The sequence below is a fragment of the Andrographis paniculata genome, unplaced genomic scaffold, assembly GCF_009805555.1.
Source record: "Andrographis paniculata isolate CXL003 unplaced genomic scaffold, ASM980555v1 Contig58END, whole genome shotgun sequence".
In the NCBI taxonomy this organism is placed as follows: Eukaryota; Viridiplantae; Streptophyta; class Magnoliopsida; order Lamiales; family Acanthaceae; genus Andrographis; species Andrographis paniculata.
Genome location: NW_026137593.1, coordinates 2862666 through 2876623, shown reverse-complemented (window position 1 = coordinate 2876623; position 13958 = coordinate 2862666). Strand labels below are relative to the sequence as shown.

Genomic DNA, 13958 nt, shown 5'->3' with positions numbered 1-13958 from the left:
AGACCGAAGCTCTCCAAAAGGTGGAAAAGGCAAACTAAAGATCAAAGTTGCGGATCGTCCAAAGAAGACAACAAATCCAAAGACGATGATCAAATCGCCAATACGGAGACCAAAGTCCTCCAAAAACGGCAAAGCCAAAACAAATGTCAAAGTCGCGGATCGTCCAAAGAAGACAACAAATCCAAAGACGATGATCAAATCGCCAATACGGAGACCAAAACTCTCCAAAAGGCGGCAAAGCCAAATCAAAGATCAAAGCCTCGGATCGTCTAAAAAAAGACATTAAATCCAAAGTTGACGATCAAATCATCCGCACGAAGACCAAAACCCTCCAAAAGCCGACAAAGTCAAATTGAAGACCAAACCTCTTCGGATCAAAGAAGCCATCGAAAATCAAATTGGAAAATAAATCGATCCGGAAGGAGAATCAAAGGACCGCTTTAAATTCAAATCAAAAATATAATTTGTACAAACTTTTTGTTTATTAAAAATAACACAATTTTTTGTCCACACATACTTTAAAAATATCACATGTTCTTATTTCAAAGAATATGTAATATAACACATGTTATTTTTCCTAATTGGTGTTTTATAAAGTCTTGATCGATACTATTATATCACTGTTGAAAAAATTCAACACTCAGCATCATAACTGTTGACATATAAATGTATTTTCTTATATTCATTTTAACATTAAATAACAAATTTAAAATGAGCATCACATGGATTTGATATATTTTCGAACAATAATAATAATAATAATAGTAATAGATAAATGAAGTGTAGCTGGACAAGCAGAGAAGAACTGCTTTGCTTTACAGTGAGAATCAGATCAACTACTTTTACCTTCTTTACTTCTCTATTTCTATTTACAGACAACCTTCTTTCTGTTGTTCCAATTCAGTTCAATGGCATAGACTCCATGTTACAACGACTCCCGCGGCGTTTCCGGAGTTGCTTTGGCCTGCTTACTTGGCACAACAGGCGCGCCATCTGCAGGACTGCTGTATGTGCATGGTCTCTGTTCTTGGGACAATCCCGGCTTGTCCGATGCCTCTCGAGGTTTTTGTGCATCTGAGGATGACGACACCTTTGCTGCTTTGTCTTCCTCCATTTTCCTTTGTTGCTCGAACATCATTTGGAGATATCTCCCTTGTTCCTCGATTTGCAGCTGCAGATTTCTTTGAATCTAAAACAAGCAGAAGCAAAGAAGAAGAAGAAGAAAAAAAATTTTAATTGTGATTAAAACCGTCAATATTCAGAGTGAAATTGCAAATTTCTGATCGATGAGTAATTTTTGCTAATAAGATGAAGCACATTATTTTTTTCGACTAAAACTAAGTAAAAACTTGACTGGGAATGGGTGTGCTGAATCGAGGAAAGCTTGAATATATAATTGTATTTTGTATACCTCAAGCTGTTCGTGCAGCTGCTTCTGCACTTCCATCTGCAGTCGGAGAGCTTCAGTTATTCCCATCGTCCTGCCCCATCAAAATCGGGATTTTAGAAATACACCCCCAAAATATAGTAAGGATTACATATTATTTCAGACAAGATTTGATTAATTGTATTAGATATATCCTACTGAATCATGAGGCCAATGAATGAGTGAAGGTAACATATCACACAGTAGATACACAAACAAATATTAAACTTAAACGCCATACACTACTGATTCATTTGCGTTTCAGGGGACCTTTTGGAATTCAATTTGCCGACAGGGAGCTATTTTTTGAAAGAACTTTCACTAGAGACACATAGAACACATCTTAATAATTTATTTTCCAACCATTTATGAAAATTCCATTTGAAACCAAAGTCGGTCCCACTGTATCTTTGGCAGTCAAAATTCACAAATCATGTCAAGTAGTTTGAAGTTGTTCAAAGAACTTCTGTGACTTTATTCAATACTATGAGTGATAATGTCATTTGTGATATAGGCCAAAAATATTGTGGATGAAAATTATCCAATTTGACCTCAAATTGAAATTTCTATATAAAGAAAAAGGACCAAAGTTCTTTTTTCTTTTTGAAACTAACTCAATGGAATCAAATTGAAATGAATTTTGAGAAACCAAATATGCATAAGACATGAGGAAACTCACGTCTTCAAGTCCAGGGCTGCAGTATCTGGTGCAGTATGCGATTTTGGTTCTGAAGTGCCTGTAAGAAACAAGTCGACACAATAAACTTGTTATTAACACACTAATATGGCTTCGATTCATTGGGAAAGTACAGCTCTTGACTTCTAATATAGATTCAATGAGTCAGGTGTAGGTTTTCTCTACAATTTCATTTGTTATTCTTTCCAAACTGAAGCATATGTGAAACATTTTATTATGCTTTAACATTCCTAGTCAACTTGATCTCTAGATCGTAATTTTGTTACTTTTTCTTCTCTTTTGGAATAGTAAATAAAAAAACTCATAATCCATCTCTCTACAGTTACAATATTTTAGATGATTCTATCCAGAAAAAATGGATGGTGGAATCTCCCTTCTTTCTATCTTACAAGTTACTTGCTCGACTACAACTATGTTGTGTTCACCAAGTGGAAATATACATGAATAAGATAGTATTAGAAAGTTTCACAAGCAAATTGAGAATCAGTGACGTGATTCTACCTTCCGATGGCTCTGGCTTGAATCTAGCAGTTCTATATTTCTGAAACATTGGAACATGATGAGCGTGGAACTACTTAGTATCACTAAAATGTCGACAAAAAAAAACTTTCCCCATACCTGTAAATGGCTTTTAACTTGATATATAGTCAGGCCATCAACATTCATGAGCTTCCAAACAGCCTTGGGTGTAGCTTCTGCACAATTCAAAAAGCCAAGAGAGTGAACATTCGATCAAACTGAATAAACAGTAAGCAGCTCGTACTCACTCTCACTGCCACCAAGCTTATTTACAGCGTCTACAAAGAGTTCATGAAGCTCAGGAGTCCATCTCATACGTCCTTTACTTGAAGGTGCAGATGAAGTGGTGATTGCTTGAGTACTTTGTCCCTTCGGAGGAGGAAGCTGATTCAGCTGCTGAATCTGTGGCTTGCGTGTGGAGACATCCAGTGGAACATCAAAAAACTGTTAATGGTTAACAAGTCACTTGACGACCAAGAGCAATAAGTGAATGGCTTGAAAATAGTTACCTCTGTAAATTGGCATTAAAAAAATTTATGGAAAATAAATATCAAATATGCAAATAACCCCCTTTTGTTTCGAAAATCACCTGCCTGCATGAAGGTTATTTGCACATTTCTGTAAATGTAAGGAGGTTATTAGCAAATTTATTTTTCACAATGGTATTTTTTTGAACCACATGGTGATATTCATCTAACCCTACTGAAAATTATGAGAAAGAGACCTTTGGATCCAGATCTGGATCAGGAACATCGATATCGACTAGAAGATCAGTCCAGTTTGGATTGAGTGCATCATCAGCGACAGAAATAAACTCATCTGCCCACTCTGGCCAGTCTCGCCTCCTACTTTGGTCTCCCGATGCCATTAGACCAGTGGAGGACTCTTCCGGGACATTCTGAACCGGCATTATATTCATGGGAACATCAAGAAATTTCTCGATGTCAGCTGCATTCCAGGAGAGATCATTGTTCTGCATGGCACAACCATCTATCTTCCGAGGTTGCATATCTGGAAGCAGGGGAGGAGAAGAAAGTATGTGCAAAGATCGAGACATGGCTCCCGAGGCTTCCATCCGATTTCTTGGCGTTTCGGTTGGTTGCTTATGAAAGTCGCACACAGAATGATAAGTTAAGCCTGAAACAGAATACAACTCAAATGACTTCAACATAGAACAACTAGTAAAAGCAAATCCAGATGATCATTTTCACAGATCAAGATATAGCATTGAGGGCAGGGGAACTCAAACTCCAAACAGAAACAGAACAATCCTCAACTTTTTGATTTAATCGACGATTAAATTCCTAAAACTGTCACTTATTCAACACTATGACAACCTTGACAAGCCTGAATTAAGGGGTTCTTATCATAGCACCACAAGTGAGAGTCATTTTCAACGATCCAATTTAAAGCAACAAACTACAACTGTAAATGATCTGCAATCCGAAGTTCAACAGCATTCGGAGGAATACCTAATACCCTAGCTATTATCAAACTTAATTGGCTGAATCATCCTATGACTAACATGAACACAAGCAAAACATTCAAATGAGTTATAAACTAAGGATCAAATCAAAATTACAGAAGCCAATCATAATGGATGCATAAGAATCACCGGTAACCACTCATGCTATTAGTTATAATAAATCACTTCAGACTCTACCAATGAGCCCAAACTTAATTCTACGTTCTTGTTTTGCTCCTCGAATTGGACCACTCGTCAATTGCAAGAATTCAATAGCCAAAACCACTATTTGAATTGATTATTTGTTTTAATCGGTTCCTATTATCTATAGCGTAAAGTAAAAGCTTTCATTTGGCAGCCAGAAACCTTTCTGATTCCCAAAAACTAACAAACCAATTCAATCCATCCAAAAGTTCAACAATTTTTTTATAAGAAAAAGAAAATAGAGAAAACTACCACACCCCCTACGGCACCAAATTTCCAAAATAATCGATGAAGTAAAATTCAGAACATATGCAAAAAAGCGAGAATCTTATCGAAATTAATAGGAGCACAATTCAATCCAATACATTCAATTGAATTACAAAAACCGCCGCATAAAGAAATCTGCGAAAACAAGAAATTGGTGGTAATAGATAGAGAGAGAGAGAGAGAGAGAGCCTGGAATTGAAGAGGAGCAGCTTGAAGGAGGAGGGGGAATGAGAATGAGAATCTGATGGAATCTGTAAAGTGAGGCGGCAATGTAAAATGCATTGAAGAGAGCAGAACACTACCAATTGATGATTACACAACAATCAATCCACCATGCTTGTCTAATCTTGTGTTGTATTGTCGCACGTATTTCTGCGTTGACCTTCGTTATTACAGTAAACAACACATTAATTAGGGTTTCCCAATTTATTATCATTATTATTATTATTATTACTTTTTTAAATAAAATATATTGTTTTAATTTATATATTCATTTGGTTCCGCCTAAATTATTTTTTTTTTTATTATCATATTTATATAGTCCATCTGGGACAATAGAAAGACGCTTTCGGATTTTATAATAAATCTAAAAATACTAATATTTCTTTTATTAATTGAAATGCGTAAAAAAATTTGATACTTTTAATTTTGTATTTTAAATATAAAATAGTTATATGTATAATGATGTATATTAAATTTATAAAAATATTAAAAGATATTTCCTCTATCTTCGCGAAGATGGTGCATTTTGTTTGGACATTGAAATTTAAATAATATAGATTAGTTATTTAAATAGAGAATTTGATTATTTAATGATAAGATAAATTTAAAACATATATTTAAATATTTTTAATATTATATCTCAATAAAGATATTATTTTATATAAGATAAAATTTTATATAATACAATTAAATAGGAAAAAAACAAAAAATTAAAATAGATCATTTTTTTTTGGTGGGACCGGACAAAGAAAAGGAAAACATGTCATGTGTATTGGGAGGGAAGAAATATTTTGCTTTTAATATATTATTATAATAAGAAAATAGATAAATTTTAGAGAAACATGCAAAAATGATAAATCATTATAGTCAATAATGATATATTAACATTAAAATTACATAATTTTTACATAAATTATAAATTTATTATTAAAAAAAAATAGCAAAATAATCTTATACATTTTTATTTACTGAAAAAAAATATTGTTATTTTTTAATTTATTATAAAAATTCAAATATATAATTTTTGTTCGCAGAGAATAATATTTTAAAATTCAGAAAATTATTCTACTTTAAAAATTTTCAATATAATTTTAGAATTTTAAAATATTTTTGCAATTTAAAAGAATCCACACAGAAAATAACACAATTTCTATAACTATTCCCAATAATAATTTTACATAAATAAACTCGTGATGTTATTAGAATAATAATACCAATAATAATAATTATTATTAGTTTTTTTCATTCAAATAATCTTTTCATTAGAACATAAATCCTACCATAATGATGCAAAAATCAAGCTAAAATTATTATTTTTTTATTTATATAGTATCTATATAGTTTTTATTATTTACAAATTATTAAATTTTATAATTTTTCAATTTGATATAATTTAAATTATGTATTGAATGCATTTAATTTTTTTCGTAATTAAATTTGAAGTAATTTTTCTAAGAGCCAACAATAATATAAATGTATTGAAAAATTGTCAATTTTAGATTTTATTAATAGACTTGCTCATCTTATAAACTATGTTATTCAAAAATAAATTTAAAAAATACAATGTCCGTTATTATTTAGTTGATGACATTTATCGAAATTGATAAATAATTGTACAAGTTATTCATAATCCATGAAGGATAAAGAAGAATATTTTTACGCAAAAGCGTGAATCCTGCAAAAAGAGTTCAAACGCAACCACAATATCAAAGCGAGATTGAAATCCGACAGATTTTGTAACATCATTTTACTTAAGTCCATTCCTTTGTTAATGAGGTAGTCATCTTTAGACTAACAACCATTATTTCTAAAGAACAATATATATATATATATATATATATTATCCAGCAACATAAGATAATAGTATATTTTAACACCAACAAAATGCATAATTAAATATGTTTATATATTATATTACATTAATCTTTGCTATATACTCCCTCCATTCCGTATTTATATATTTATTTGCTTTTTACACGGAGTTTTAGAAATATTAGTATTATATTAGAATAAAGTAGAAATAAAAGTAAAAAGACTAAATTAACCATATTAGTATTGTATGATATAAAGATAATGACATTTGTGTAATATATTGTAAATTGAAAAGGTATTTGTAATGTTACGTAGATAGTACAATTACTAAAAGTAAATAAATACTTTGTTATAGGACGGATCAAAATGGATAAATTGTCAAGAGAGGAAGGGAGAGAGTATCATATATATATATATATATATATATATAGTAAGATAAGTGCGGATTAGGTAGAGTGCTTTGTCACCTCAATTATTACAAATTAATTATCTAAATCACATGTTCAAGTCACACCTGCAATTTTTATCCAAATATTGAATTTGGTAAAGCAACTTGAGATTATAAATTAATTATGGGCACTAAAAACAAAAAAAAAAAGTCTTAAAGTCTAATTAGTTACAAATTTTATTTTTTTTTAACAATGAAAATATTTTCGTAGTTAAAATATGTTATTTATTACAAAAATTATTTTTGTCATTAAAACTAAATTATATATTACAAAATTAATTTTTTAGCTAAAATTTTTTGGTTAGAAAAATCCTATTTTTATGTCAAAAGGGTTTTAGTTAAAAAATTATATTTTCATAGCTAAAATTATTTGGTTAAAAAAATCAAGCATGTTGCATATTTTTATAAAAATCATATTTTTATAGCTATATTTTATTTTTATACTTTCATTACAAAAATTTTATCTTTTGTTATGAAAGTCAAATTTGTTGTAAAAAATCTTTACGGCCCAGTATAAGTCATTTTGTCACAAAATCTTTTTTACTACGAAATTATTATATTTTGCTACGAAATTTTTCGGAACTACATTTCAATTTTTTTGTATTGCGGATTGGATAATTGACAATATTTTAGTAACCCCATCATTAATTAATTAATTAAACACCAACTTGCTCCTTGATTCCTACAACATCGATCTAGGTAGAAAACAACAAATTTATTTATTAACTTTCTTATATATATAGAAACATTGGTTGTTAAGTGGAAACAAGAAACAAAATCAAATAAAATACATGATGAAATAATTTATTTATCATAATTAATTGGGATATTATCTGTTGTGTGATCTAATTAAAGTCGGCAATGGCGGGCAGTATTCACTAATTTTTAATATTTCACAAAACTTTGTAATTAAGCCGCTAATTTCGGTGATTAACAATAAAAATTTACCACTTTACAAGAAATATTGGGTTTAAGTAATGTTGAGTGTAGGACTTATGTATAAATCTCAATTGAAGAAGTGAAGAATGCATTTGTTTGTAGAAGTAGGACAAATATTGCTTATAATTTATCTTTGTCATTGGAAAAGTTTGTATCATTTTCCAAATTGAATTAAATTATCTTATATTTTTAAAAATATTGTACATAATTTCTTAGAAATTACATTAGGTATCTTATATTATTTAAAGTATTGGACTGAACCTCTTAAAAAAGAATTTTATACAATATTTTTAAAAATATAAAAGAATTTTGCAAAACCTTCTAAATCATAAGAAAATTAGTGTTGCTTTCTCAAAACATAGATGAGTTATAGCAAATTTTATCTTAAAATAATATTTTAAATAAAATTTATGTCTATAATGATATATATATATATATATATATATTCAGGGTGTGTTCCTTGAAATTAGATTTTATATCTATCAAAAAAAAATTCTCCAAAAATATCAAATAAAACACCTATTTTTTATTTTTTATATTATATTAAAAATTAATTTTTAATTAAAAATATCACATTAATATCTATTTATATCACATCATACAACTATTCCAATTCAAAATTTTTACTATTAAAATCTCAACTCAAAATCTCCAAACAAACACCCTTAGTATATATATTAGCCTTAATTAGATTTCCTAATTAAAATTAAAATTAAAATTAAATTAATCGGATCAAGTTTCATTACAAAATAAATAAATAAATAATAAATAAATAAATAAAGTTGCAAGTTGGGATTGGATCTCGGAAATTCTGAGGTCACTCAAATAACTTTGAAATTTTTGAAACAACTCAAATAGAAACGAGTTTTACCTTTCGGATATTAATCCGAGATAAATTTTGAGGATTTAAAAAAATTATTTCGAATCTACTTTAAATTCCAAAACTATTTTTTCGAGACAAAATAATATTTTTGTGGAAGTGATATGCTTACATAGTGCGAAATATAAATTGATAGTACATGAAGTATAAATAGGGTGTGTTCATTTGGCTAATTTACTCATATTTTTACTATTTATTACATTTTTTCTCTTAACAAGTATCAAATCAAATATTTATTTTTTATTTTATAATAAAAATTAATTTTATATTTAAAACATCATTTATATTATATTATACAACTATTTAAAATCAAAATTTTTACTATTAGAATCTCAAATTAAAATCCAAACACTCAAACAAACACACCCCTAATGTATTAATTTAAATCTTGACAAATTATATTTCATGTATTTATTATTGCTAATCTGAATAGTTGTAATAATTCATTCCCACAGCAGGACAACTAATTAAATAATTAATTAACATGCAAGTTGCACTAAATTCATTACTACAAGAAGCACCTTCCTCGCTTACACACAATCAAACGCACGCATCGAAGAAATAATCCCAAATTGTAATAATAATAATAATAATAAGAGCTCTGTGATCTGAAGGTCCAGTAACAACATCCATGGCGGAAGCAGCCGTCTCATTCGCGGTGGAGAAGCTGAGCGACATGGCAATTCAGAAGGTCACCTTCCTCCTCAACGTCGAGGACCAGCTCACTCGGCTCAAAGACCAGCTCGAGAACATGCAGTGCTTCCTCAGAGACGCCGCCGAGAAGCAAGCCGCCGCCGCCGACCAGCTCATCGGAAAGTGGATCGCCGACATCAGAGCCGTCGCCCACGACTCCGAAGACTTGATCGAAATCTACGCCCTCAAAGTCGCCGCGCCGCGCCGCCGAGGGCTGCGCGGCTGGCTCGCCTGGTTCCCCCGGCACGTGTACAATCTGGACCGGCTAGGGCACGCCATCGAAGCCATCCAGCGGCGGCTCGGAGCCATCGAAGCCAGCCGGAAGGCGTACGGGATCGAGAACATTCTGAAGGAGTTGGGGAAGGGATCAATATCGTCGTCAAAATCGGAGAGCGTGGAACGACGTCGTAAGGTGAGTCCTTGGGAGACGGAGAGGCACGTGGTGGGGCTGGAGGAGCACGTGCAGAGGCTGCTGGCGGAGGTGGTGTGGGGCGGCGGCGAGGGGCTGCAGGTGGGCGGCGTCGTGGGGATGGCCGGCGGCGGGAAGTCGACGCTGGCGAGGATGGTGTACAACCACGCGGCGGTGGCGGAGAGGTACGGGCGGCGGCGGGCGTGGGTGTGCGTCACGCGGGAGTTCAACCCCAAGGAGGTGATGAAGGCGGTGGTGATGCAGCTGGTGGAGAAGGAGGAAGACCGCCGGACGGTGGCGGATGTGATGGACAAGTCGCCGGAGTCGGAGGTGCAGAGGATGCTCCAGGAGCGCCTCGCCGGCGGCGGCGGTTACTTTCTGGTGGTTGACGACATCTGGCGGCAGGAGGATTGGGACTACTTGGCCAAAGCTTTTCCCGATCAAGGTAACCTCTACTCACCTAACCTCACTGCTATTTTATTAGTATTTATTTTTTCTATTATATATATTTTTTAAATTTAATTATCGTATTTTTATTCTATAAAATATACTGAGTCTCACTTACTTGTTTTTCTAATTCTAAAGTCTCACTTACATATATATATATATATATATATTTTTGAACTTTAATGTATCACTTATTTTTTTATTTTGAAAAAACGTAGTTGTCATGACCTTTTTACGTATTCATCTTTGAATATTAATTATTATATCAATACATCGTAGAAATTAAGATAAAAAAGCAAAAATACGCTTATTAGTCTCTTATTATACAAATACAATGATATTTTTCGAGTAAATTATTCAAATATAAAAATATTTTTAATGTTAAATACAATGATTCAAAAACCAAATGACAACCTTCTTGTCGGACGGAGGTAGTATTATATTTAAATTAAAATTTAAACGATATAACTAATATATTAAATTTTAAAAATATAAATTTAATTATATAGTAGATAATTTAAGATTTTTAAATATAATTTATAAAATTTTAAAATAATTTGTCGACTAATTTAAATTTACTTAAAGTTAATTATATTTTTTATTTTTAATTAAAATTTAAAATATATTTTATACATAAATTTTAATAAATATGTTTTCAATTAGGGTAGATAGTGCAAATTTTTTAAATATAATTTACAAAATTTTAAAATAAATTAGAAAATTTAATAAAAAATATATATATTAACGTAACTATGTTCTATTTGGTAATTTTAACCGTTTGAAAAATAATTTCAATTTATTATATTCAAACAGTTTTTTTTATAAAATATGTTTTTATAATGATTCCAAACATATTTTCTATTTTTTAACTTCTGCTTCTACTTTTGACTTATGCTTATTTTTAAGTCAATTCAAACGAACTCTAACTTGTAGGCTTGTGGTAGTTAAATTTTATAATATACATTAAAAGTTGTTTCGATATTTTACTTGGATAATTTTACTAAGTATGTGTTGAAACTTGTTTTCTTTTCTTTTCTTGCATATCAATAATTGTTTTATTACAAAACTAAACTGCTGGTTTGTTTTTTTAACCAAATTTTATTATTTGGACTCTGCTTTTTTTGGAAAAAAAGAATATATTTTTTCCTCTAACAAAACATCCCATCAAATATTATTTTAATATCAAACTCAAAACTAAATTTTCTCAAACTCAACCAAAAGAAACATGTAACTTTATAGTCCAATTAATACATATAAGTGTATATATACTTAAAAGAATTTCTATTGATGATTATATGGTCATTTCGTAAATTGATTTTATAGGTACATCAAGTAGAATATTGGTAACAAGTCGTTTTCGCAACATTCCAAGGGGTGCTCGATATATTCACGAGCATAATGGATTAGACTCCGACAAGAGTTGGGAACTATTGTTGAAGGTGGCATTGATCGACAAGAATAAAGGCAAGTGCCCGTCGGAATTAGAGGCTATAGGAAGACAAATCCTAGACAAGTGCGATGGTTTGCCCCTTGCAATAAGTGTGATGGGAGGTTTATTACAAGAGCAACGACAATTGAAAAGTGGTTGGGAGAAGGTTCTTAAAGGAATGGATTCTTATTTGGGAAGAAGTGACGATAGTGTAATGTCTATTTTGGATTTGAGTTATCATGATTTGCCTCCGCAACTAAAATCTTGTTTCTTGTGTCTAAGTTTTTACAAAGAGGATGCTACCATCCCGGCGAGAGACTTGATACAAATATGGATCGCCGAAGGCTTTATCCCTTCGAAAAAGGGGGGCGAGGAGACAATGGAGAATATTGCAAGGAGTTATCTGGACGAGTTGATTAATCGAAACATGATTCAAGTCAAAGATTTGGGAAAGGATGGGGTTAGGGTTTTGAACTGTCAAGTTCATGATCTTCTGCATGACTTATCCATTAAGAAGGCAAAAGAGGAAATCAACTTTGAGGCTTTAAAGGAACCATTTGATCTTGAATCATTCGATAAACATCGCCATTGTGTTGTTCATTACAACAATGAAGGGCTCGTGGCCTCCAAGAAAAACCGGCGCCTCCGCTCTCTTTTCTTTTCCGGATCAAAATCCGAAGTTAATCTTGACGGTGTTTCATCCGAGTTTTGGGAAAGTTTTGAAATTTTACGGTTGCTTGATTTGGAAGGCTTTGGCTTGAAAACTTTCCCAAACTCGATATGTACAATGGTTGCGCTAAGGTACTTAAGGTTAAGAAGCAATAAGTTGGATAAGCTTCCGGACACATTAGGTAACCTTAAGAGACTACAACTTCTTGATGTTTCGGACAATCACCGGCTGGTGGTGCCGAACATCATATGGCAATTGGAAAGTTTGCGACATCTTTTTATGGATGGGCAAATCGTTTGCGAAGAGCCGTTGAGGTTAGACACTTTGAAGAAATTACAGACCCTATCCTTCGTTTGGACAAGCAACATCGTTGTCGAGCACCTCGCGGAACTCACTAGCCTTTGCAAATTAGGGTTAGGCCTAAAAGAAGGCGTCGATGCGAACAAGCTCTTCGCTTCGATGGCTAAGCTAAAGAATTTTGTCTCTATCGACGTAACATTTGCCGAAGGCGCATTTGCTTCGACCGATGGGCTCGAGAGTTTGCAACATCTTATTAGGCTTAAGATAAGATTTCAAGTGCCAAAGATATCGAGTTTCGAAAATCTCTTACAGAATCTTTCATACGTGACATTGATTCAAACCGATCTCAACGAAGATCCGATGCCGGCTCTCGAGCAATTGCCAAACTTAGTGTACCTCAAATTGGATCAAGCATTGGACTATGAAAACAATGCTATGGTGATCTCACCTAATGGTTTCCCCAAGCTCAAAGAAGTTCATCTTCTTGAATTGTACTTTGTCAAAAAACTCAAAATCGGAGATGGCGGATTGCCGGAACTCGAAAGATTGTACATCCATTATTGTCCGAGGTTGATGATCCTCCCAGAAAAGGAAGAGATGAGAATGCTGAGGAATCTGCAAGAATTGAAGATGTTGTGGGTAAGCTCAAGAAATGTTAAAAAGCTTCAAGATCCCAAATACAGTCATGTATTTTCTAACATACCTTCTGTAGAGGTTGACTATAAATATGATCATTGAGTTTGTTGTTTCTTTTACTGTTATTCTTATCTATGATGTAATACAAACAATGCATAAAATGTATTTTCAAACTTGTTTTTGTTTTATATATATTTACCAAAATTAATAGAAAGTGTTTGACAAACAAATTTAAGAAGTTTGTGTTGTATCAGTTGTTGATTGGATAGTGTTGTCTGAATGGATCTTTCATAGCAAGACTAAGTTCAAATTGGGTTAGCAAAATACTCCCTATGCATTTAGATATAAGCTATGAAGTTTTAAAATTTTAAAAAGTTTTAAATATAATAAAAAAATTAAGTATTTGGTATAATATACTCTTTTCGTCCGCCTCTAAAGTCACATTTACCTTTTTATCTTATTCTACTTAACATTAAAAATATTCTTATATTTGTA

General features: G+C 31.9%; 2 protein-coding genes across 4 annotated transcripts; one reads left to right on the top strand and one right to left on the bottom strand.

The window, feature by feature from the left end:
* Nucleotides 1–692: 692 nt before the first annotated feature.
* LOC127257737 (protein PHR1-LIKE 1-like) lies at nucleotides 693–4898 on the bottom strand. Of its 3 annotated transcripts, none has more exons than XM_051284198.1 (8): nucleotides 4677–4871; nucleotides 3367–3779; nucleotides 2891–3086; nucleotides 2742–2818; nucleotides 2625–2664; nucleotides 2106–2163; nucleotides 1412–1481; nucleotides 693–1189 (listed from the first exon to the last, which is right to left on the bottom strand). In XM_051284198.1, exons 1-8 carry the CDS (start codon nucleotides 4858–4860, stop codon nucleotides 926–928), a joined length of 1302 nt encoding a protein of 433 aa, XP_051140155.1. In that variant the 5' UTR covers nucleotides 4861–4871; the 3' UTR covers nucleotides 693–925. The 3 variants fall into 3 exon arrangements, with proteins under 3 accessions (XP_051140155.1, XP_051140157.1, XP_051140156.1); XM_051284200.1 differs by lacking the exon at nucleotides 4677–4871 and adding an exon at nucleotides 4881–4898 and having other exon boundaries at nucleotides 696–1189; XM_051284199.1 differs by having other exon boundaries at nucleotides 697–1189; nucleotides 4768–4896.
* A 4507-nt stretch (nucleotides 4899–9405) lies between these two features.
* On the top strand, nucleotides 9406–13661 carry LOC127257725 (putative disease resistance protein At1g50180). The gene is made up of 2 exons (XM_051284187.1): nucleotides 9406–10426; nucleotides 11752–13661. Exons 1-2 carry the CDS (start codon nucleotides 9511–9513, stop codon nucleotides 13563–13565), a joined length of 2730 nt encoding a protein of 909 aa, XP_051140144.1. The 5' UTR covers nucleotides 9406–9510; the 3' UTR covers nucleotides 13566–13661.
* The last annotated feature ends 297 nt before the right edge of the window (nucleotides 13662–13958 follow it).

Excerpts from the sequence above, each read along its gene's own strand:
- LOC127257725 (XM_051284187.1), top strand. The coding sequence starts at position 9,511 with ATGGCGGAAGCAGCCGTCTCATTCGCGGTGGAGAAGCTGAGCGACATG. Across the intron at positions 10,427-11,751 it reads CAAAGCTTTTCCCGATCAAG|GTACATCAAGTAGAATATTG; the intron begins GTAACCTCTACT and ends TTGATTTTATAG.
- LOC127257737 (XM_051284198.1), bottom strand. The coding sequence starts at position 4,860 with ATGCATTTTACATTGCCGCCTCACTTTACAGATTCCATCAGATTCTCA. Across the intron at positions 2,665-2,741 it reads AAGTTAAAAGCCATTTACAG|AAATATAGAACTGCTAGATT; the intron begins GTATGGGGAAAG and ends CCAATGTTTCAG. Across the intron at positions 1,482-2,105 it reads GCAGCCCTGGACTTGAAGAC|GACGATGGGAATAACTGAAG; the intron begins GTGAGTTTCCTC and ends TTGATGGGGCAG.